Below are 26456 nucleotides of genomic sequence, written 5' to 3' on the forward strand. Positions count from 1 at the left end.
TCCACAATGCAATACAAGAAATTCCGTACCAGTTTTCAATAATACATCGATTAAATATCAGATACAGGAAAAGAGATAATACAGATGCAAAAACATTTTGAACAATATAATTTTGATTTTAATTATTACCATAAACCAAATTTCTACAAGATTACATATTTAAGATTGGAATTATATTCTCGAGTAAGATTGTCCTGATTAAACTCATAAACAAAATTTGTTTAAATTATTAACAATTAAATCTATTTTCTGTTGTTTAATACAAGGGTAAGCTGAAAAGTAATGCACACATGCTTGTAGAACACGAACAAAAACAAATAGCAAGATCGGGCAAAAAGTACATTCAAGTACAATTCTCAAGCTTAAAAACCATATATTTATTTTTCAACATAGTCACCGTTAAGGCTTACACATTTCTCCCAGCGTGTAACAAGTTTTTTCATTCTGTCACTGAAAAATTCTTCCAACTTTTCTCAAATCCAGAACTTGACAGCTGCCTTCAGCTGTCAAGTCCTGGATTTGAGAAAACTGTGTTAGCCTTAACGGTGACTATGATGGTAACGAAGCTTCAGAATTGTATTTTAATGTACTTTTTGCCCGATCTTGCTAATTGTTTTTGTTCGTGTTCTACAAGCATGTGTGCGTTACTTTTCAGCCTACCCTCGTACATTAAAATTCACCTTTTTCCCGGAATTACACTATTGTAAAAATTTCTCACAATATTATTTCAAAAAACTGCTAATGACATTTATCTAAATGATCAGCATGTATAAATCGATCCGTAGAAATCGCAAATACTGATAAATGTTCAGATTTTAACAATTTTATGCTTTAGATGATGTGCGGAAATAATAATCAAAGAAATGGACAAAATAAACATCAATAAGTCTAGATCCACATAATCTATACGTAACAGATAATTTACTGTTTTATAGTTTTGTATGTTCGACACTCTCTTTAGCGTAATATTTATTTTTGGCAATTTTGTATAACTCATTCATTGAAGTTACTTCCATCTTCTTTACCAAATTATAAAATACACCATTTACGTTCTTCAGTAATGCATATGGCGAGTCAAATTCTTGTACTTTCCCTGCTTCTAGTACCTAAAAATTTAAATTGCCTAATTACTAACAGGTAATTATTCTTATATTATTAAAATGAAGAATCTTACCAGAAGTCTATCTGAATCGATGATTGTGTGTAATCTGTGGGCTATTGTCAACACTGTACAAGATTTGAATTTCTCTCGAATTATTTTCTGTAGACAGGAATCGGTTCTGGATAGAAAGTAAATAAAAATATGTCATAATTTGATATAATAGTATCAATATGGAGCACGAATAAAAGTGGGAAAGTTACTTAAGATTATTACTACTTTCAACTTTTGATATTAATTCAAACCAATTATTGTATCCACGATAAATAATAAGCGTGGCATTCAACGAACATAGTATACTAATACATGAAGCTACATTTTACTTAATACAGTAATTACACGTGTTCACCCGTTTCATTTTTTAGTCCTGATTTACACTATATATTTTACGATTTCAGCCATTGTCGACAGAATGTTGTTTTGCTTTAATATCCTGACTCAGTGACGGAAGTACATAGGAACTAATAGGGCTTATGCCCTGGGTCCCAAGAGTCGAGGGCTCACAAATACTGAATTCTTATCATAAATTTTTAATATTTATTCATTAACAATGAGCACTTATCGATATGAAGTATGTCATACAACACCATTTCAAAAATAAATATATTTCAACTCTGATTTTGTTGTATTATAGGTAAATTTTAAACTCCAATTTAAAGATTCTTAATCTAACAAAAAATAAAGCCCCATTGGACTTCATTAAGCTTTAGGCCATGGAAAATGTAGATCCGCCTTCGTCCCTACTCTGTTATATACAACAGAGAAAAAATATGGCAATCGGTCAAAAATGACCTTCAAGGTTTTTTACATGTTTGTGCTCGGGGAACTTTGAAACATCGGAAGAAAAAAACAATTCGTACATTTTTTCTGTATGTGTGGATGTATGCAGAAGAAGCCAGATTTTGTTCACCCTGCTTAAAGCTTATTATCTCCCCTGCTTTTAGTCAAAAATTTCTAAAGTTTTGCATTAAGGATTGTACTACAGGAGATCAATGCTATATAATTTGGTGGTTAAAGGTCGAAGATGTGAGGAGATGAAGGTTCGTGTGTAATATTTCGAGTAGGGTCAGACTAAATGACGATTTCTCATGTTATAAAACATTATAAATGCTAATAACAATTATCCATACCTTAAAAATTACGCTTTTTGCCATTTTATAATAATTAAAAATATGAAAAGTTTTAACTAAAATATCGTAACAGATAATACAATACACGCAGTTTTAAATCTTGTTGGAAAAGTTAACCTCGTTGCAGATTATTTTATATATTGAAGCGATGAGAGCTTACAATGAAAGGTGGAATTGCCCGTAAGAATGTTCGCTCCGCTAGTGCGAAAAAGTACGCTGTGCGAAGAAAAATTAACAAGCTGGCTTTCTTTTGATAACTTTCTGTAAAACTTTTCTAAAAATATACTTATTCATTATAAATCATAATGCCCTGACTATTTACTAGTTTTATTCATTCAAACAATATTGCCTATTTCGAAAGATAATTTGTACACGTTAACTAAAATGATATACTAGATAAGCAAGGTAATCAGACTCTAATTATATGAGACACAACGAATCGAATAGAAACCACAAAGTACAACTGCATAAACAGCAGGCCAATATTGGAATGCACCACAAACAATTCAAATTATAATCGCAAACTCCAACAACGAGTAAGCGCAAAAATATATTGTTACACCACAACAACATGTGAGACAATCGAAGGATAAGAAATTAAAACACACTGCTCACATCGTAAGAAAGACTACTTCTCACTGCTCACTTCTCACTAAACTCACTGCTTTTCATGAGTAAGAAAACTAACGCTCTAAAAATAACGAAGGCCTCAGAACTTTCGTGCATACCATGCAGACAGACTCAAAAGACGAAGAAAACAGACAAAAAGTAGTCAGGTGAACAACACTACACACAACAGATGAAAATTTACAAACACCATTCACAGATAACTGATAGCTCCTGCTGAGATGCATGCATTGAACAGCTTATTTTCACACAGCAGAACATTTATGTTACGTAAATTAATTACTTATTTACACTTAAATTTTATTATGAACCTAAATATTGAGCTATTTAATATTTAGTTCCATTTGCCTTGTGAAAACAAATAGAGTCTTTTTTCCCTTACACATCCTCATTTCGAGAAACAAAATATAAGCAAACGAAAGATGAGAAACGAGGTATAATATATTTTAAACATAATATTTTTGCGAGGATTCGTCAGCATTTGGTTTCAGATTCCCAGAGCGATTTATTGTAAGTTTAACCCTTCAGCAAATCAAGCATCTTGTTTATGGCTTAATATAAATCTCATCATCGTAAATATCAACAATCTTACTTATACCAAACTCATACTCACAATTTTATTATTTAAATGTCTACTAGGACAGATCGTATTATTAGGACTTACATACCTGTGTCCAAGTCCTGCAAAATGAGGAAATGTACGCAGAAAAAAAAAATCTTTATTGTTTGCCAGTTAAAGACTTCTTTTTTCTCGATACGTTTTCTCATTTTGAAAAACTTGGACACCGGTATGATAAGTCTTAATAATACGATCTGTCCTAGTACACATTTAAATAATGAAATTGTATAATAAGCATACAAAGGCTTAAAAATTTATAATCATAACTATTGTGTACATAATATGAATTACAAAATAAAATAACTTATACATAAAATTTTATAATATTTTTAATATTCTAACTTTTTATCAATATTGGAAGTGGCTTCGTCCATGATAAGAATTTTATTCTGGCGAAGAATGGTTCTGGCAAGACAAATTAACTGTCTTTCTCCCACGCTGAAATTTCGCCCTCCTTCTGTTAAATGTGTATCCAACCCTCCAGGTAATTTACTAATAACTTCTTTCAATTGTACCTTTAATTCAAACATTTTTTAAAAAAATAAATGATAGTTTTTTTAAATTAGAAAAAAAATTAAGAAAAGATTCTGAAAGCAAATTGAAATAATCATTTAATATTAACCTCCTCTATGGCTTTCCACAGCATTTCTTCAGAATATTCATTAAAAGGATCCATGTTTCTTCGAAGAGGCCCCGTAAATAACATCGGATCCTGAAAAAATACGCATGTCGTGTATTGATAGTTTGTATTTTACGATTCGTGTTTATATTAAACAATATGCGTTACAAGTACGAAAAAAATCAATTAATATTAAAATATGTTACTTTAATGGTCATAAGCTAAGCCTGTGTCGAGATTATCCCATTTCGTCTTTCATTAAAACACTTTAGGTGAGTTTGAACTTTCAGAAATTAAATCTGATTGCTAAGAAATTAGCGGATTAATAAGATTTCATTATCTGATTGGCATGTATTTAATAAATCAGTAAATATCGTTAATTCGTAACATTTAAAATTAGTATAGAGCCAAATTATGGAAATGAGAATTATCAAAATGTTTGTATTTTTGCAACATTCAATAAGTTGTGTGTGAATCTAATTTTCCCAAAACTACTGTACAATTTCTTACGGTACACTTGCAGCATATTTCGATTTGTTTACGTGCTCTCTGCATTCAGTCAACTGATCATGTTTTTCAATCGGATTGAAAACGAACACATTGACTACTTTCACGCATGTACAGTACTTTGTCGCACTCTTACAATTGTTTTTATTTCGGCTCATGGTATTTACCGCATAACTTGTCTGAACAAAGTTTTTTTCACTCCACATGAAAAGCTTACATTATTCATCGGACAATCACAAATGTTCAGTTATTTTTTATGGACACTGTTTAAGACTGTTTTGCTGTAATTGTAAGTGTTAGAATTCTCACTACATAGTTTTTGATGACAATTAATTAGTTGATTACATTTATTTTTAATATTATTTTATAAACGTTACCTCTGCAGATAACAAATGTTTATTCTTTTCAACCGATAGACTAATTGAATTTCTACACTTTCATCATGTCAGTGTATATTCACTATTAATAAACCAACATTAATTTTAAAAATTTAATATTAGTGTATACAGTAAAATTCGAATTCTCTTTGCCCCTGTATAAAAACAAAATTTTTAATGGCATATTTGCTTTGAAATAAACTTTGAAATAAATTCAAAGAGAAAAGAGGGCAGTATAATTCCTATGCTTAAAATAAAATATAACCCAAAGTTTACTGAGCAATTACTACTAATATTATATTGCATTTCATGGCATTCTTATAAATGAAATACAGCTAAAAATGTAAAAAAGGTTATGTTTTGGTATTCAGGTGAGGATTAATCCATTTTGCATTGTTTCTTATTTGAAAATTTGTTTCAATTTAAAAACAAATTAGTTTCTGAAAAACTTTTAGAAACGTATTTAGTTCGTAACCTAAGATTTGACTGTATTTGATTTTTGTCTAAATTAAATGTTTTTCTGTAAAAAGTAAATTTATTTATTAACACATTTTTCATTTATAATCAGAATATAAGTTTATGGAATTCTTGTAATATTGTTAAACAAATAGGTAAAACCATTAATCGTAAAATCCTTATTTGCATAAAAATAAAATATATTTATTAAATCATACACAATTTTAAAACTTTCTACGAAGCATAAAGGTAAACGTTTCGTGTCTCGAATATATTTTATACATTATATATTCATTTAACCTAGCCAATTAAAAATTTCCATTATTCTAACTGCTGGTTTCAATTAATTAAGGGAAAAATAATCTTATCTTACTGTTCATGAATGTGATTTGTTCGTAAAATTATCGAATTACACTTCACAAATTACTTCATATTACATAATAATACGTTCAATCACATTACATAACACTTTCATGGCTTAGCCATATTCATGAAATAAAATATGAAGAACGTGTTTTGTCTTATTTAACAAATCAAATTTTTATATAGAAAAAGAAATGAAAACATTTTCATACCAACCTAACATGAAAATTTTTAAACAGGAATTATATTTACTGAATTAATTATTACTTACTTGAGGGATAATGGATATTTTACTACGTAGATCACGAAGACCGATTTCCTTAGTGTCAACTCCATCGATGGTGATTGTTCCCGTTGGCTCTGTCATGCGAAATAACGAAGCAATTATAGAGCTCTTTCCAGCTCCTGTTCTTCCAACAATTCCTACCTGCAATTTATTGATAAAGAACAATTTCAGACAAAAATTATTAATAATACTTGTTGAAATTTGCAGACGTTTAACCTTTTCTCCCGAGCGAATGCGAAATGTCAAGTTCTTTAAAACAATATTTTTATCCTTGGAGTATTGTAGAAAAACATTATCGAAATGAATTTCTCCTCTTTGTGGCCAGTCTGAGGGTGGTCGTTTTTCGAGTGAGCTTTCATACGATGCTTCTGGTTTCAGTTTGCTATATTTCAGAATGCGCTTTACCGAGTTCATCTGAAAAATTTACTTTTTATGAATTAATAAAAAGTATAAAAGTTGTTAAAGTAACAATTACATTATCCAAAAAAGAAATTATGCGTATAATTTCATTGAAACTACTGATACAGCTATTTTGTATAAAGGTGCGATTACATTGTTAATAATTAGTTTTTCCTTTATTGTAATTTAATTTTTATTCTTATTAATCCATTATATTTTTGAATGTACTGATATACACTAAAAATTATTTTATGTGATTTTATTATTGAAATGTTTTACTACATTATTCATAATTAGATCGGTTTATTTTTGTATCTTCAGTTTATAAACTTCAGATAATCTTACATGTACACAACATTAGTAAGTGTAGTTATTTGTAAGATCCTTCCTTACTTTTGTAAAATTTACAGCATTTTAAACAAGCAATTATCTATTGTGATATGGTTGCAATGGTGGGCTGCAATTTTTTTCAATTACATTTTGAATATATTTAATTTAAAATATATGCTCTTTACCTGAAATTAGTTACGTCTTGCCATTACATGATTCTCTTCTTGTTACTAATAGACTCGAGCACTATTCTTTTCAACGCCTGTCAGGGGAACATATTCGACTTGAAACAACGTGACTTTTTTAGATCAGGCGTACTTGTATAGTTACTCTGGGTCTCCCGCCTTAAATATTTTCCTACTTAATATAGTATGTATGGTTGCTGTATATTCAAATTCTGTGTGTGACGTCCTTGTAATCCAAAGAAATAAACTTGGTAGACGACCTTACAGCGATTCGTTAGAAAAATTACGTTTTTATTTTAAAAAATGTTTTGAATCAAATGCATTTCGGGTTGGCTTTTAGAATTTTCCTACTTGTTTTCGGCTATCATCTGTGTAATTCCTATCTACAGATTAAGGATGGACAAACAAACAGGGCCAGTGGTAATTTATGTCTACAATTTTAACCAACTACCTGTCATTAAACAATGATTTGAACAAATTATGGGATAATAAAAAATATTAAACAAAATTACGAAATTATGATAATGATTAATATTTTGTAGAGCGAAATCTGAACTGTTGGTCATTCCAATTGCTCTTTGTTATGTTTTTGTAACCATTGCTTTATTTGTCTACCCTATGGCATGATGCATTTTCATCCTGGTAGATGACATTCGCATCAGTAAAGTGATCTTCCAATGTTTTAACGACCAAAGATTGTAATAACTCTAAGTAGGTAAACACGAACATTCAGTATCCGTACTATTAACCAGTTAAGACAAAATTTTTCACTTGATCTTTTGTATACTGATGTGTCTCATCGTTACCGTAACCGATACGTATTTTTGATTCACCTGTGAATATGACTCGTTGCCGGTCATTAACGTTCCAGTGTTTGTGTTTGGTCCATTCAACCGATTTTTCTTACGTATTTTGACATACGGGGTTTGTCTTGACTTTTCCTAAGTGGTAACCGTTTTCTTGTAGCATCTACCTTACTGTAATGTCTGATACATTAACACTTGTCTCTCTCCATTTTGAATTTATGCTGCTCAGTGACAAAAAATCTGTTTTACAATTTAAATTAATTATATTGCGGTCATCTCTCTTGGTTGCAGATTTTGGTCTTCCAACACGTTTCTGATTTTTTCACAGCTCCAAATTTTTAAACTGAAATTATTTTCAAAATTGTTCTTTGTAAAGGATGTATGTTTTTGCTGTTATATTTTGTAAATTTCCTTCTTGGTGCATCAAAATTATTAACTGTTTTTACATTCAGTTAATTCTCTACTGAGTGCGATCATTAACCTCGTTATCATGTTCACTTCAATTTTATACTCCAATATAATGACGTCATAAAATATATTTTCGAATTATTATTCATTTCAGCATGTTAAAATCCAATATTTTTGTGACAATGTCGAAGCGGGCCCTATACTTCGGCACCACGGGTCCGAAGTGTCCACAGTGTGTCGGCAATGACTACGATGACAAATTCGTCAGGACCTATACCACTGTGTCTTTCGGACAGACACAGAAACCTTTTTGCACGAACGGTCGCGTCTGTTGGCGCTTGGGCCAGAGACAGAGAGATGGCCTGAGAGACGACTGGAAAAAGTGCACGCTACTACGAATTTAATAATTTACAGTATCCATTTATTTACATATCAATAATATCCTCCCCTCACTGCTCTTGCCCCTTTTTAATACTATTTAGTTCAACGGTTGAATGGCGATTTCTCCGTTAATTCCCGGTGACACATTCGACGTGTCACCTTAAACAAGGAAGCAAGTCCGTGGTAAAAGTTATAATCTTATGCATTATTAAATTTTTCTTTCAAAAAATATTTAAAAAAAAAATGTTTTTGTCAACTCTGGGCTCTCACATTTTTAAAAATATAATAATTTATTGTTATAAAAATCACTAAATCATTTCATACTTTTGTTTTATATTTTTCAATTATTCCTTTTGTTTAAAATACTGTAAATTTCTAATTTATGCAAATTCATCTATGACACTTCTTATGTAAATATGTCTAATAGATTGGCGAATTATCAAAGGTTTAATAATATTTATATTAGTTCGTTACTTAAAAATAAATTTTTTTGCGGCAATTACATAATGTAACATTCCATAAACTACAGGTTGTTATTAAAGAATTTTGAACCCATTTTTTTTATTATGATAAATTTGTTTGTTTTCAGTAGATTACAGTTGACAGTTTGTGCTTCTCTTCCAGTTTTGACTATTGAGTAACTGATGAAAAACATTTCTAAATTTAATAATACCAGTATTATCAAATCAACATGCAAATTCCTTTATTAAATATTATTCTCTTAATATATGTTAAATAGAATAATAATAAAAATATGTGCTGTGTGATCACAGAAAGATTTTCTCTTACAAAAACTTTATCTTGTTCGAAAAATATGATATCGCACGATAAAGACATTTGACTGTTACATTGAAATTTAAATTTTTAATCGATTTAGTTAGATATGCAATACCTGAAATTCCACTTCGGATGTAAATCCAATAAGGTGTTGAAAATGTGCAATAATTAGTATTCCGTAATTCAATACAAGTCCAATTTGACTTCCTGCGTCATCTAAAGCCACAAATACAAATTCAAAATCATTTATATTGTAAACTGTAGATATATAAATATATTCACTCACCTGCATTGTTTGAAACACTGAAAATAATAACAGTAATAATTAGATCTATGACACAAATTATGTAACCATATATAGCAAGCCATCGATTTAAAGCCACGTAAAGGAACCACGTTGAAGTGTGCTTATCCTGATACTTATTAAACATAGATTTAAACTTGCTTTCAGCATTAAATGCTCTAATTGTCGTCAATCCGTAAAGTGATACACTCAGATGAGAAAATACTGGACTTCTCGCTGTCAAAAAAATTTGAATTATTTAAGCGAAGCTTTACTTAATATAATAATTATTAACTTATTATTTCTAAAAACGTACTAAAACTTTTTTACCTGTATCTAAGAAACTACTGATCACAATTGGATGAAACTTAAAACCCAAGAAAAACTTTGTTCTATTTTGCAAAAGTATAATTCAAAAAGAAGACTTTTATCTAAATTATGTAAAACTAAAAACCAAAAAAGTACTAAACATAGTTATAATTTCTTGCAGAAAATATAGCAATATGACACGTGATTGATTTCAGCACGTACTCTTTTCGAAATGACTACTGATGATAGTCAAAACTTTGATAAACAGTTGTTAAGAGTTTTCTTGAAAAGAATTGCACTATCCACGATCGAAAGTACATTAAAACTGCTGATCTCTTCTGGTTTGAAGCTAACAAAACGCATCTTGTCAAACAGCATTTCATTGTTATATGAATTTCAACTTGTGGATCATTATAGGTGCCGAATATCTTCATTACAAAGTAAAGGAACGAGTTACAAATTTTTCCCAGTTGAAAATTTTTGTTTAAGAAATGCTAAACTATTTTAGCAAAACTTAGAATTGTGTTTAGTACCATCTGTTAGGAAAATTTATTTTAAAAGCATTTATATTATTAGTTAGTCTAAAAAGGCAAAATGCTTAATTTGGGTTAAAAAACAAAATTTTGTCACAAATGGCATTGATGCTATTGAATTTTAATGACTAAAGTACGAGGAAGTACTTAGATAATGGAGGGTCATATATTATCTCTCGAGGAGCAAACATTCAGTGGAAATGTTATTCGTTATTATTATAAAAAAAATTTCAAAACCCCTGTACCTAACTTCACACGAGTTTCGTTCTAAAGTATTAAACAAAACAAATGTCGAAACGAACAAAAATACAAAAATTCAGAAACACAAGTACACACTTCTGTATGCACGAAATATATTGTCCATAAAACATCTGCACCCACAGAACCTCAAAAAAATCTAAAATAAATTTTAAAGTTTTTTCTCTTTTTACTGCATTCGATGAAAACTAAGTGATTTTTAAACAATTAGTGATGGACGGTTGGAATTATAATAAAAGTACATAAAAATCTGATGACACTTCGATAAAATCTTAGCTATCTTTTCTGCAATCCCGACCATTCATCTGAGTTAAAATGTTGTAAACAATAAACTGGTGTTAAAAAATACTTTAAAACAGTTATTGTTGGTTATTTTTTCCATTTTCATTTATATGCATTTCGGTCCTTCGATCCACATCAGTATATTCAATTGTCGTTTTTGTAACATATTTTTTCCATTACAATCAATAGATGTACAAACACATCAATGCAGAGAACAGAAGAATAGAAACAGACAAAGCAGGTAAAAAATAAGACCATATCATTGCAACCGAAGGAGATTTTAATTAATAATAACGTTCAAGGTCACTGCGATACAGAATATCTATAAGTTATTGAGTATCTTTTAGAAAAACAACAAGAACTAACAAGAGCTGCTCGAATAAGAGAAGATAAACAACCATGCCCGTGTTATAATAAAACAACACGCCAACAACACCAAATTGAAGTAAACAACCTGTAATAATTCACTGACAATAAATGGAAAATAAATTTTTAAAAAAATGGAAAAAAGTCATTTAAAAAACTCTAGAATTTACCGAAAACGCAAACCTGGAAAACGTTCATCGTCCATCGTAATGCCACGCTTTTAACAAAAAGGGGATTCTAAACAAAAAAAAAAAAAAAATGACAAGTACAATATAGTTGTATAAATCATGACTCTTAGCGAGAATGCCAATACTTGAAAACATTGAATTCACATGGGTGTTTTCAAGCTGTAAACTTCAAGCTAATGAGGACTATCCTTGTTTTGCCGGTTTTTCGAGAACAGAAAATATCGTTTCGATACACGAATGAATCAAAGTCACGGAAAAAATATTCAAGGAGCTTTCCAAAATAGAAAAGAAAAATTAGTACTGTGTTGTCCAAGTGCAGTGGCTAGCGAGGGTGGTGCAAGGGGTGTATCATGCACCGGCGCCACTCGCAGAGGGGCGCCCAAATGGTCTCCAAGACAAGCTATATGTCTTTCTGGAGGGGGGAGGGGAGAGGGACGCCAATAAAGTGCCGTGCACCGGGCGCCAGTTATGTTCGCTACGCCACTGTCCAAGTGCACCTTTCTAGTAGGCAAACTTCTTAGAAAGAGGGAGCTGGCAGTGAGGTGGAAGAGTAGCCAAGAAATAGCTGAATAAAAAAAATGACCTTGTACCTCAAACCAAATGGCCTAATTCAAACAAATGTTGATTCACGTGTTTACAATGCTGTGTTTGAGACTTCGAGTATTAATTTACATTGCATTTTCTCTATATTTTCTTAACTGTAGTAAATTCTAGATTTTTCAAAAACTTATCATATACATTTATTAAACCAGAAGCAAAGAACAGTAACCAGCAAAAGTCCATTTTATCTTCTTCATTTCACAATACTCATTTCGAGCCTAAGAGCTCTCTGATATGTCAGAATACAATTTACTTGTACAGAAATTTTAAATCTTACTGAAATATGAAGCAAGCATGCAATCTTTTCCCGCAACATTTGATAGCGTCATATATTACAATATTTTACTTACAAAATTTTATATTTTTACTATTACAAATGGTAAGAAGCTTAATTTTGAGATTAGGAATGAATTCTATAAAAAATTGTAAATGCTAATAACGAGTAAAATCCTCACTCAGTGTGACCCTTTATATCCCATTACTTCGACCTTAAACAAAATTTAACAGCATCAATCCCGAAATACCCAATTCTCCCTGCAAAATTTCAAAGTTTTGACAAAATGCACAGGAGTTATTAAGTTTCAAGCAGGATAAACAAAATCGTGACTCAACGCACGCACTCACCAACATTTATAAATACAGAGAATCACCCCAGTTTTTTGAATTTCTTGACATATCAAGGTTCTCTGAGTTCAAAAATGTAAAATTCTTGGGGGTCGTTGTTTCACCAATCGCAATAAATTTCCTTTGTTATATATTATAGCCGGAAAAGTGAAAAGAAGACATATTGTCTCAGCTTCTATGCAGACAGTTATAATTTCAATTGTAAAGTTACATATTAAACTAAACTTATTGCTATTGACATTTTCTTCATTTAGAAATTTAAAATATAGCACAACACATTACTGACAATTTGAAATTTAATGAAATTTTGGTTTCGCTGTAGTGCTTAACAGCTTCTTAAGGATTTGCATCTCAAGCTTTGAATCAGGTGTGTCCAACCCGCGGCTCAATAAACGTGTAAACAAAACCGAAAAGTTGTTTTATTTTTTTATTTGTTTATTCATTTCAACAGCATAAACTCAAAAAAGAAGTTTCACAAAGTCGTGAACTTTTATACATATTTTAGTTTTCAGTGGAAAGGAAATATTCTCAAACTAGCAGGTAGGCCCGGTGTTGCTCGGGCAAAAGTAACGATAGCGAAGATTAAGATTATTACGTTATAGTCACAAAAGAAAAAGAGTAATTTATCAACAAATAAAGTACAGTAGAGACTCGTTAATCGGAACCCCGGTAATCGGCACGATTTTCAGTCGGACTGTGTCGTGCTGAATCGAACGTTTTTGATACTAAATTTACTTCTAAAGTATAATTTTCATGTTTTTATATTCTCCTATATATTTATTTTGTTTGTACAAAATGAAGAAATAATTTTTAACGATACGATAGCCTCGATTATTATTATAAAAATTTTCGTTAGGCTTAAAATCGACGAAAATTCAACACGAAGCGACACGCAACGGAGAAAAATTTGAACATCGGACAGGTTAATATATTTTTTCGCACATAATCGGTAATCGGAACAAATCACTAATCTGAACAACCCCAGTCCCAAATTGATTCCGATTTTCGGTTCTCAACTGTATTTCTAAAGAAAGGTCGAATTTGAAAATCGAATGTTCTGATATTGTTCGATTTTTACGAAGTATTCTGATTCTATCGTTCGATTTTCATCGAATGTTTTAAGAAGAAAGGTCGAGAAAAACTGAACTGATCTGTTTAAATTTAAAAATCGAATATGTTCTAACATATTAGACCTACTCTTTTTCTTTTTTTTTCTCCAGAGCCCGTAAATTTTGCACGTCGCTTTCTCTTGTATTCCATTGTTACTTAACACTTCCATCGTTACTTAACACTATCATTGTTACTTAACACTTTGGTACTTAAATTTGGTATGACTGTGTAACAAATTTCAACTTTCAACTCCTAACCGTTTTAGCGAAAATTAAGATTATTACGTTATAGTCAACCTTACCCGTTTTCACTGAATGCAAGAATTGGGTCCCCCTTGTTTGCAGACTAATTACAGAATTTTAAATGGGTCTAAAAATATGTTCGATTTCCCGCAACAACGAAAAAAACTGCATGTGCGTCTTCATGTCGCTTTCTCTTAACAATTCCATTGTTACGTAACACTTCCATTGTTGACACTTCCATTGCTAATGGAAGTGTTAAGTCTTAACTCTGTCCCTCTTCCGTGGAGAGGAATTTCGAAAAATCCCTTCTTAATGTGCGTTCTCGTGACATACCCTAGCTGTGTACCAAATTTCAACTTTCAACTCTTAACCGTTTGGGCTCTGCGCTGATTATTATTATTATTATCATCAACTCTTCTCGATTATATATATAGATACTAGGAAATATGTGAATGAGGAAGGAATACTAAATAAAGCTGAAGTTGTGACTCAAAGGATTAGAGACCCAAATTCGGGAAAAGAAAAGAAAGGCCAAAAGATAAAAAGTAGCGAGAAAGGTTAAATAGACTTTGTTATGCAAATATTGACCCTTAATTTTCCAACTTTCCTACTTCTTCATCTTTTGTCCTTTCTCTTCTTTCCCTGCATTTAGATGTATAATCCTATGAATCCAACTCCAGCTTTATTTAATATTCGTTTTAGCTTTGCAAGACCTAGCTACTTTGTGTTAAATTTGGCTATCACTTTTTAGTTTAGCGTAAAAAATATCATTTGGCGCATTGGCAAATTTTTCGGCTACATATTATTTAAATATATATTAGTTGAATAAAAATGCACTTTAAAATGGTATTTCCTCGTTTTTTTTATTAATTAGCGACCCAAAGAAAACAAATATTTGTGTTTTTATAATAAACTTTTGTTTGTCTCCTTTATAATAAATGAATTTATCTATTTCTAAGTAAAAATTGAAAGGGTCTGTAAAAGTGATTTTTAAAATATTCTTTTTCGTGATAAAGTTTTAATACTTATTACTATAATTTAGACACGATAACTCTTAAACATACAAGTATATTTAAGGATTAACGTGTATTTGGGCCACAAGTATATATAATATAATTGTGGCCCAAAACTATGATTTCATCTAATGTGACCCAGAGGAACAAAAAGGTTTGACACATCTGCTTTAAATAGTTTCTGATAAAGCTGTAATTGGTAATACATATTGTTACATATACATTAAACATCTAGCAAATAAAAAGCAGGCTATAATTTGAAAATCTTGGTATTTTATTCACTCAGAGGGGCTATACGAACGAGAGCGTGTACAACAATGTCTTCAGTTTAAAATTGTAAACAAAAAAAAATCGCTTTATTACATTCTATGTCTAATTATGTAGACACTTTCATTTAATAGTACCTCAAACAATCGCTCGTACCAGTTTCTATTAACAGAACATATGTATTTGTTCGACTGTTGAGTCATACAGACGGAAGATTGCAACTTAAATTAGTGTGTGACAGTCTTGCACAATCCCCATTTTATGCTGTGCAGAATCCAACACAATTACTCAGCACTGAAAAGAAACTACTAGAAATCAACCTAAATTTTCACTTTTCTCGAACACGTAGTGTGAAATTTCAAATAATCGTCTTATTGGTCCGGGTTTTTTTCGAAATACATTTACTGAATGTGTATGCATTTGTACAAAACTGTAATCGATAGACATTCAGACATATTCACCCTGCATGAATGCTAACATGTTTCCTTTATATTCAATGGCGTACACCGTAAGCGCTAGAGATGTTCAATGACAGCTTACGAACAGCGCACACGGTGAATTTAATGTTGGTATTATTTCTTGTTGTTACTCCTATTAACTGTCTGGAGATATTGAAGGTGTCGTGTGTATAAAACGCCAGTATCGAAAACTATAATTCTTGAAAAAAAAAATATAAAGGCATATCAAACAGTATCTTGAAGTGTGATTTTCCGAGTTCGTGATTCAACATGTGAACGAAAACACACACGTGTTTTCGTTCACGTTCACGGATACAAGTTTGAATGATCTTTCCGACCTACTACTGTAGGTCAGAAAGATCAATCAAACTTGCTAAAGGAATGTGTTTACGTATTTCGACATACAACGTAAAAAATTAAAAGATCTAAAACTTAATTCGTCAAATAGGACATATCTATTATTGGCACTTATTATACTGGATAGCTGCATCTGCATATTAAGTAAACAAAGTAAAAAAAAAACGGTATTTATTTATCACGTGAACACATACACGATATCTATGTGTTTCGGACCTGTTGGTGCCTCATCAGCATGTTTTCGACCGACATTCTGTAAAAATTTGTTTTAAAATTTTTACAAAATTATTTAAAACATAAAAGGTTCCTGACAATAAAGTAATTTAAAACTTACAATTCTTTGGTTTTCAAATACATCCTTTAATTCAACAAAAATTAATAATACAAAACAACTATATTCCTGTATTTAAAAACAATATAATAATAAAAAAACAAAAGAATTGTAAGTTTTAAATTACTTTATTGTCAGGAAAGTTTTATGTTTTTAAATAATTTTGTAAAAAGTTTAAATGAAATTTATAATGAATGTTGGCCAAAAACCTTTTGATAAGAGACCAACAGATCAAAAACACAAAGATATCGTGTATGTGTTTCGGTGATAAAGATTGTTTTTCTCACTTTTTTAAATTTAATTTGCAGACCCAGTTATCCAGTATGATATGTCCTAATAATAGATATGTCCTAGTTGATGATTTAAGTTTTAAATTATTAAGTTACGGACACAAAGACATATAAATTGTACAAATATTTTAATAATCTATCGCCGAAATTCTAGAAAACTGGGAAATGCAAAGGACAGGAAATACAGCAGAAGAAATAGTAAAATTGAAAACAAAAATATAGTACTTAAGAAAATGTAAAATGGAAGCCATACAATTACCAACATTAAGCCTATCAGTGAGTATCAGCAAAAGTTTAGAAAGACGTGATGTGATAAAAATAAATAAGTTAATTATAAATTCTAATATCAATTATAAAGCGTACAAACTGAAGAAGTTATTAAGAAAAAGCACCGGAAATTCCGAAAAAGTAGAAAGTGAAAACGATGGTAAGTTTTTCCTAAATAAATACAATAAACTGGTTAGAAAATAAGATATCAAACTTTCAATCAAATAAAAGATTGGAAACAAAAATTGATACTGAACATGACGAATACAGATATATCACGGCCTATCCGAAGATCAATAGAGCTAGGATTAAACTACAACGGACCAGAAATAATGAAAACGGAAGACTTCGCGGTTTTCACAGAACATTTACTATGGAAATTCCCAGAAGAAAGAAAAGAAATAAGAACAGGTGTACAAAATAATAAAAAATTAAAAGCTAAACAACAAAGACAAATTCTAAATAACGTAAGTAATTATATGAGACATTTAAATAATGTAAAACATTTTTAATTAATAATAATCTAAAAATATTACAAGGGAATAAAAAAGAAAAAGTATGAACACAGAAAAAGAATAACACAGAAAAAGAATGAAAAATAAAAGTCATTATACAATTGATCCAAGAAGGAAGTTACAAACAACTTGAAAAGGATCCAATTAAAAACCTAACAAAATCTCTGGACAATGAACTTCAAAATTTGGAAATACAACAATTAATAACGGAAGAAGACTTCAAATATATAAAAAGAGAAGAAAACAGGACACCAAAATAACACCATGAGAGTAAAATCACAAAAATCTTGTTAAGTATAGACCTCTAACAGATGTAAAAAACAATGTATATTATCATGTAGAAAAATATATAAAAGCTAAATTAAACTTATTAGAAATCTGTAAATATAGATTTAAAAATGTAGATGAATTATTAGAAATATTACAAAATAATAATATTACAATTAAATTAATAATAATATGAAGTTAGTATCATTAAACGTTATAAATATGTCCTGTATTATTACAATAGAGGATATTGAAAGTTCTTTAATAAAAATAAAAGCACCAGATTGGTTAACTAAATTACGTTTAATAATAATCAAAAACAATTATTTCCAGTACGATAAAAAATTCCACACCCAAAAGGATGGAATATTTCCGGGAACTTGCATAGGTCCAAAACTGGGAGAAATATCTATCAAATTCATGAACAAATAAGCAATGTTGAAAAAATTGAATTCTACAACAGGTATGTTGATGACTATTATAATTTTTGAAAAAAGGAAAACAAATGAAAATATAATTTTAAAAAAGGTTAACCAGATAACAGAAAATATAAAATTTGAAATAAAAATAGAGAAGCAGAACAGCATTAATTATTTAGATCTAAGAATTGAAAGAAAAGAAAATAGATTACCGTATTTACTCGCGTTTAAGACGATCTCGTAAGGCTCACAATAGTGAAACTTTTCTGCCAATTCTTAATAGTCTAATTCATTTTCCGTCGATTACACTTTTGAGTTTCTCTGAATTTTGATGTTCGAATAATCATCTGTTTTTACGTGGGAACAGATTGAAATTTATATCTGGCTTACATATGATTTTGGAATTTCAATTTAGAATTCAATTCTAAAACTTTGCTTTTCCTATTGGTATCCATCTTTAATACTAACAATACACAAGAATGATTGAAACGACCCATATAAACTATTCTTTTCTTAAACACCAGAGAGTGAGCATCAAATAATAAATGCGAATACACGGTTCACAAAAATTATTGAAAAAACGCAAAAAATCCATCGCTTAGTGTATAGGACCAACTAAATTTTCGAAGCAGTGAAAAATGAATAAAAACTTTGTTTTAAATGCAAGTAAATACGGCAATTTAAATATATATATATATAATATAACATATACATATTCCTAAAAGAATTGATTACAAATCTATTGTTCCATTAACATAAAATGTAATATAATTAAAATGTATATGGACAAAATAAAATATAGAACAAGTAAAACAGAAACTCAGAAACAAGAAGAAGTATAAATAATTAAAAGGTTTATACTAAATGATTATCCAAAATTATTGCTGGAAAAATGGATAGAAAAATTAGAAAAAAATAAACAGCCATAACAATTAATAGATAAGGAGAAAAAATTTGTAAAAGTAATGTATGTACCAAAATTATCTGAAAGAATTAAAAAAGTAACAGAAAGTAAAATAAATTCAACTAAAAAATATTTTTGTTCTATAACGAAGATGTTTTTTAGTTGAATTTATTTCGTTGAAAGAACGAAAAATACGAAATCAGAGAAGAAAAAAGGGTGGTGTATTCATTTAATAGTAGTTGTAACCAGAAGAAAATAAATATTGGTTAAACAAAAAAAAAAATTAAAAATTAAAAATGAGATTAAATGAACACATTTGAGCAATTAAGGAAAATTAAGCAAATTCTACGGTTGCGGAACATTGTAATTCAACAGGACGTGAGATCGATTTGAACACAGTAAAAATAAGGAAAAAAGAGAAAAATAATTATAAAAGGCAATTGAACGAACACATCAATATAGTTAGACAAAAAAAAACAGAATGAATAACAACAAAGGAGGAGAACATCAATCATGGAAAGGGATCATCGATACAAGGAGGGAGGGAAAATAAAAAAGGAGAAATTAGGTCGAGTTAAGACAATGTTCAAGAGAAAGCGAAAGCTCGATAATGTAATTTTATTAGAAGATATTTAAACCAATCTTTATTAAATTTAATTACATATATTGTCTTTAAATACAGAAATATGGTTAGTTTTGTATTATTAATTTTTGTTGAATTCAAGGATGTATTTGAAACCAAAGAATTGTAAGTTTAAAATTATTTATTACCGGAAACTTTTTATGTTTTTTTAATGTTTTAAATGAGTTTTAAAAAACTTTAAAACAAGTTTTTAGAGAATGTCGGTCGAAAACCTGCTGATGAGGCACCAACAGGTCCGAAACACAAAGATATCCTGTATGTGTTCAGGTGATAAATAAAGACTGTTTTTTTTACTTTGTTTAATATGCAGATCCAGCTATCCAGTATAATAAGTCCTAATAATAGATAAATCGTCAACTAGGACATAAGTTTTAAATTATTAAGATAAGGACACAAAGGCATATAAATTAAAGTAAATGATCGTTTATATATATTAATCTGGTCGGAAAAAAATTACTTTATTTCTCATTTGTTTTAATCACTCTAAGAGAATAAAATGCAACGTTTCGAATTTTAACTTTATACTGTGAAAACTTTAACAAAACCAAAATTTAATCTTCAATGGTATCTTTGTCACAAACTATCAATACTTTACGCTTGAGGTCGAACGCTAACAAAGCTACGCAGCACTACAAGATAGCTGAAGTGAAGCAACCATTCAAAGATTGCATAGGACTTCGTAAACTGTTTTAATTACTTTTGACTGAACGAAAAATAGAATGCAGAAATTTTGACCCGTTCTACAACATTACAACTGAAAATTTAAAAAAAGCACACATGATAACACCCCAGGATATCTTCAATTAAATTTTTATTATGACTATTTACAAAAACTATTAAATTTTCGAGTCTATTTTACATCCTTTTTTTACACCTCAGAGAATCACAGTATATTGGCTTGAATTAACTTCATTAGGACAGATGGTAAGTTATAAAAAACTAACACACAAAGTTAAAATTGATCGGAACGCCAACCTTTTATTTGAGGATTCGGCGTCTTTTAACAATAAAAGCGATGGTTACAAGTTCTGGGAATTTAAGTTTTTTCAGACGTTATTATGCATAGAACTATCGCGCCTTTTTAGGAATAGGAGGAATTCATTGATAAATTTCCTTATATCTTCAGTTTACGAAGAAATTTCTTATTACCGTGTTCTGATGTGCTACTTTTGCAAATTTCACTTTCCTGATGAAAATCAAGTCATTTGAGAAAATTTAAAGTGAATTCGATCATAATGTTTCAAATTATGTTTTAAGCACGACAACGAATATACTGGAATCTAGTTAAACCCCCATTTAGTAAAAAATCGATGTAATTTTGTGTTCTCTTGAAGTAGAATATTTCTATCATACGGCTATGCTATTAGTCATTTCGAAAAATGGAATTTGTAAAATTTTTATAAGTAAAAATTATGTCTAAACTTTCAGAAATATTTGTAACATTTTATAACTTTTTCTGTAAATAAATTTAACAATGTTTATTTAAATTAAAGAGTAATCCACTTTTTCATGCCTAGTTGTGGTAAATCCAGATGGAAAACTGAAAATTTATAATTATATATTCACTGAAACTTGTTTTGATATTGAGTACCTTTAAAACACTAAATTTAATGATGAGAAAAAAGTCTGACATGAATAAAACCGTTTTCATAAATATATAACTAATACAGTTGATTTCGCTTAACTGGGCCACTGGTTAATCGGGGCAACCGTTTCATTGGGCCAAATCTCAAAAAACTGAAATCAAACTGATAAATTAATACATAATCGCTTAATTCGGACTGTAAGAAAAAAAAGTATTAATAATATTTGATATATTTTAGGGATCTTCCGAAAATATGTAGGCACTAAGTACACTAATGTCGTGTAGGTCTAACGGTTGGCAGAGAGAAAGCGACTTTGTCTTGCTCGGGCAGTTCAGTTATTCCGGAAGGGGTCAGCATAGCGCAGGGGTGGCCAACAGTTTTTGCCCCCGGGCCGGATTGGAAAGACAAATTCTTTCACGGGCCGGTCGAAATATTAAAATTAAATCATGTTAAATAACAGAAGTTCCTGACGCATGCGCAATGTCATTTTACAATGTGAACGAACGTACGAGCAAATAAAAAAAAATAAATAAAAATAAATAAAAAGGTCGACGGGCAAGCGACGCTGTTCGTCACACGTCAGCATAAACAGAGTAACATAGCGGAATGGCAGATGAGTTTCAGTGAGTGTGGGGTCTTTCGTTCATCAAATAGTGTAAATTTATAACAGACGAATGCAATAGTTGTAAATCTCTACAATGGAATTTTTTTAAAACATGAAGAAGTATCGCGAATCCATTCCACCAATTATTGGAAGTCAGGTAGCTGATTTTGAAACATCAATCGCGGGCCGGATAAACCTATTATGTTGGCCCTCCATGGCAAAGCGGAATATATCACACGGGGATTTCCTCTGAGGTGGACCTAATTATTATTAAAACAGGTACCTAATTATTATTTTTTACTTACTTATTTACCTACGTATTACATATTTTATTATAGAATTTATTACTAGTTTGTTTAGTTGGGGCAGCCGCGAAATTGGGCCGAAATAGATTAGTCCCAATGTGTCCCAATTAAGCGAAATCCACTTTATATTATTTTGTCACACTAGTTTTAAGGAATTCTTTAGCTTATGAAATAAAATAATTGTTTTTATTGTTTTGCGATTTAACTCGGTCTTTGAATGCTGTGTTTACCGAGTTTCTTCAACTTTGTTTACGTAATTTAAACGCCATTATTCTGCACGCGATTAAGTTAAATACAAGAAACTTTTCTATATTCAAAATACTTACATTTTCCTTCTAAATGTTTTATGCTTTTCAACACTCGGCTAAAAATCGTCCACAAAGCGTAGAATATCAATAAAAGTACAGCAATCGATATAAGTAGATAAGGACAGATGATTGCTTGAAGAACACATATGCCGATAACAATAAAATATCCCTAAAATTAAAGAATATGAGTTAATAATAAATGATTCGATATGCTAAGTTTTATAACTAAACTATAAAATATAAATTGTACAAGTGCATTTAAAAAGTCTTCTCTTTGTTCATAAATATATACTGGTGTGTCAGTAGTCTAAACAATAGGTATTATGTACATACGTTTTTTTTATAGGGGACATGGCGTTCAACAAAAAAAAGAAAATATCGGTTTTAATTATTTTCGCGGTAAAGACCATTCCACTGTAACTTCTGTTAATTGTGGTATAATCACGTCGCAAGTGTGGTGACTGGCTTCTCGTTTCGTACGTTTCTTTTATGTTCTTTTAATCTTTCTTTCAACGACCTTCCTCTGACTCTGATGTAGTAATGCTCTTTTTGTTGCCTTTGTATTGTACGGAAATTCTATACACTTTGGGAATAAGGCTTTGCTCTATATTTTCCTTGTCCGTACGGAACATTTGGTATACTGTTGAATTCCTTTTGAAAATCATCATTTTGTTTGTTGCTGCTCCTATTTGTTTGTAAATATTGCTTAGGGGAGCTATGTATTCCATCACTGTGTAATTGTCTACTTTACCCCGTTCTTTAACTTCGCTACTGTCCATTTTTTTACAGCGTATCAAAGAGCTAGTACGGAAATTCGTAGTCAACCTGAATGCAGTTACCAACAAAAGAAAAATGGACAGAGTAATGGGAACGAGGAAAAGTAAAACAAAAAATTTAAGAGAGGAGACACCTCAAATATGCAGAGGAGTAGCAACACAAAACCAACCAGGCAGGTAAAGCGATCAACTTTAGAGAATCAAGTAAAATCTGAGCGGCATGGAGAGCAGACGTAGTATAAATATATTAGTAAACAAAAGAGACGGTTTAATGAAATAGGCGCAATTGTGTTCTTTTTATGTTTGCAGTTATGTTACTTTGTTTACGTATTTATTTATTTATTTATTCTTTTATTGTGTTTGTATCAACTTTATTTTTATGTTTTTACATGTTATTATCTCGTATATATTGCAATTTTATAGTTACGAGATTTCTCACTAGAAAGTTCAAATTTTAAGACGTTCCAAAACAGAGTTTGTTGTATTCAAATCGGAAGCATTCGATTTTTGTCTTTGAGTGAGGTCATTATATATGACCGAAAGCGTTCGAATAGTTAATAAAACTGCTGCATATCAAAAGATTTTGTTCGAGGTTTATTAGTCTAAACAATAGATGTTATGTATATACATTGTTTTTATACGTGACAAGGCGCTCAATAAACGAAAATAAATTTAAATATTTTCGTGATAAAGACCCTATATCAGTGAAAAGGTGAAAAGACGTTTTGATTTTTATATTTCTTGAGAATGAGATATAATTTTCTTTTCGGGACATTTACTGTATTTTATGAATACATAAAATTAAATATAAAAAAGTTTGACGTTTTACTCGTAAGTCACTTGTCATTGTATGCCCTAGCTGTCGGCTTGTTGTGTTTGTCACTACCCTTGACTTGTAATGTAATAAGTTAACATTAAGTTAGTATAACTCGATTTAACTCAGTAATAAGATAGATTTAAGATAGCTGTAAGTTAACGAACTTAAATTCCAGTTTATTCGCTGTTTCTTCTAGTTGTTCCAGTTAAGTTATTCTTCTTTTTATAGGGCTTGTTAGCTTAGTTTCTTCATTATTTTAGTGTTATTCGAAACCATTACATTAGTTTCCAACATTAAACATTACTTTGTTTAGCATTTATATAGCTGCAGTACTTATTTGTGTATGCTCCACAAATAAGTACTGCAGCTATCAGATTTTTTAAGACCCGTACCCAGATTTTACACATCAGATTTTTTTAGACCCATACTCTCTCAGGCTAAAATTAACCGTAGGAGTATAACATTACATACACCGCTCAGAGGGATCTATCTATTCTTTCTATTTCCTCACCCTCTGTTTTCCCTCTATTTCTTTCCCCTTCTTCTTTGAACTAAACACTTTTGTTCTGCCGACAACGAAATACCGTTGACAATAAAATGTCGTTGTCGTATTTCATTAAAATTTACTTCCATTAAAATAAAATATTAAAGATGAACTTACTCTCACTAAAATGTAAGTAAAGAATGGTATCATATCGTCCATTGTGCTAACATCTTTGGAAAAGCGATTTAAGATTTTTCCTAGAAAAAATATAAATGAAAAGTATTAGTTAAATTAAATCATTATGTAAAACATATTCATTTTGATATTATTTTTTTATAGGAATATCCCTGACAATATTAGGAAGCTTCATCAAACAAACACTGTATTTAGAAATCAGCCATCTGCATTTGCCACACAACGACAACACAGATGACACGTTTCCTCGAAACTGAGACAAACAAGCAGAAAAAAAAACTACGAAAAATTTTACCTGCACGTTTGTTCTAAACACCTATGCATGAAAAACTTTTTCCAGGTGTATTATGCTTAAATACGTGTAAAAAATTTGAAAATGTGACTGTATAATATTACACAGTTCAAAATAAAAACAAAATCTGCATTATATATATATTTCTTTATGATATATGAAAAGAATTTCAGTCCTAGGCTAGAACTTATTGGTGAAAACAGAATTATTACTGAAGTGTCTTCTTTGTTCCTTAGTATAGTTTGAATTTATACTGTTACAAAAACAGGTTTTATGGCCTTACTCACATCAATATATCCTCTTAACAGTGGAACAGTCAGACCCGGCGCTACCAGTTAGTTGTGGAAGTAAATCGTGGGAAATTTTTTAAGAATTTTCCCACGCGTTTCTCTCGTTTCCGTTTAGGAAAAAAAAATTTCAAACAGTTACGTCTAGTAAAGAAAAAATTGTTCTTTATTGTCATATAATTATTATATATATGAATTTTTTTCGCGGTAATTTTTTGCTAAATTTTTTTTTCAAATTTATATTAAATTCTTTTTTGATTTTCTATCCGATACGATTTTTTCAAAACTTTTGAATTTATTTTCAATTTTATATAATTTTTTAAAGTTTTAAGCATTTAAGTCATGACGATTTTTTTCAACCTTCGAATCAAATTCAAGAAAATGTAATTGACAGTTAACGAATTTCATCCAGAACAATGGATGACGTAAAAGTTGTTACGTTTACAACTGCGACGCCTGGCGGCCTTTCCCCCCAGACTGAAATGTGGGTGAAGGTCGTCTCGTGTTCTACTTTCTGTAGAAGTGACGTAATCATTGTAAATAAAAGAAAATTTCAGTATATCGTTTATTTAAAATTTTAAGATTCGTTGTTCAAATTTACACCGAAATATTAAAGCGGATTAAAATATTAGCATTTTGTAGATAAACTTACTTGACATATAATAAATTTAAATAAATTAATCTTTAAGAAACAACAAAACAATAAAAAAATGTAGAAATATTTTTATATTCATCTTCACATTTATAACATATGTTATCGTCATTGACCGATATTTAATTTTAAAAACAATTTTCATCATTGGCATGCATCAGAAAAAAAATGCACAACTTCCCTAAAACACACTTC

General features: G+C 30.2%; 1 protein-coding gene across 1 annotated transcript in view; it reads right to left on the reverse strand.

The window, feature by feature from the left end:
• Window positions 1–850: 850 nt before the first annotated feature.
• Window positions 851–26456, reverse strand: part of LOC136982333 (ATP-binding cassette sub-family C member 4-like) — a 106328-nt gene continuing 80722 nt past the window's right edge. The window contains exons 17-25 of the mRNA XM_067278808.1: window positions 22777–22927; window positions 9716–9949; window positions 9545–9645; window positions 6360–6557; window positions 6129–6284; window positions 4158–4247; window positions 3878–4050; window positions 1175–1280; window positions 851–1106 (exon numbers count right to left, since the gene is read on the reverse strand). Coding sequence (XP_067134909.1) covers window positions 930–1106; window positions 1175–1280; window positions 3878–4050; window positions 4158–4247; window positions 6129–6284; window positions 6360–6557; window positions 9545–9645; window positions 9716–9949; window positions 22777–22927 — 1386 coding nt within the window. The 3' untranslated portion in view covers window positions 851–929. The remainder of the gene's footprint in view (window positions 1107–1174; window positions 1281–3877; window positions 4051–4157; window positions 4248–6128; window positions 6285–6359; window positions 6558–9544; window positions 9646–9715; window positions 9950–22776; window positions 22928–26456) is intronic.

This window comes from Centruroides vittatus, unplaced genomic scaffold (assembly GCF_030686945.1).
Source record: "Centruroides vittatus isolate TY-2023 unplaced genomic scaffold, ASM3068694v2 contig_82, whole genome shotgun sequence".
In the NCBI taxonomy this organism is placed as follows: domain Eukaryota; kingdom Metazoa; phylum Arthropoda; class Arachnida; order Scorpiones; family Buthidae; genus Centruroides; species Centruroides vittatus.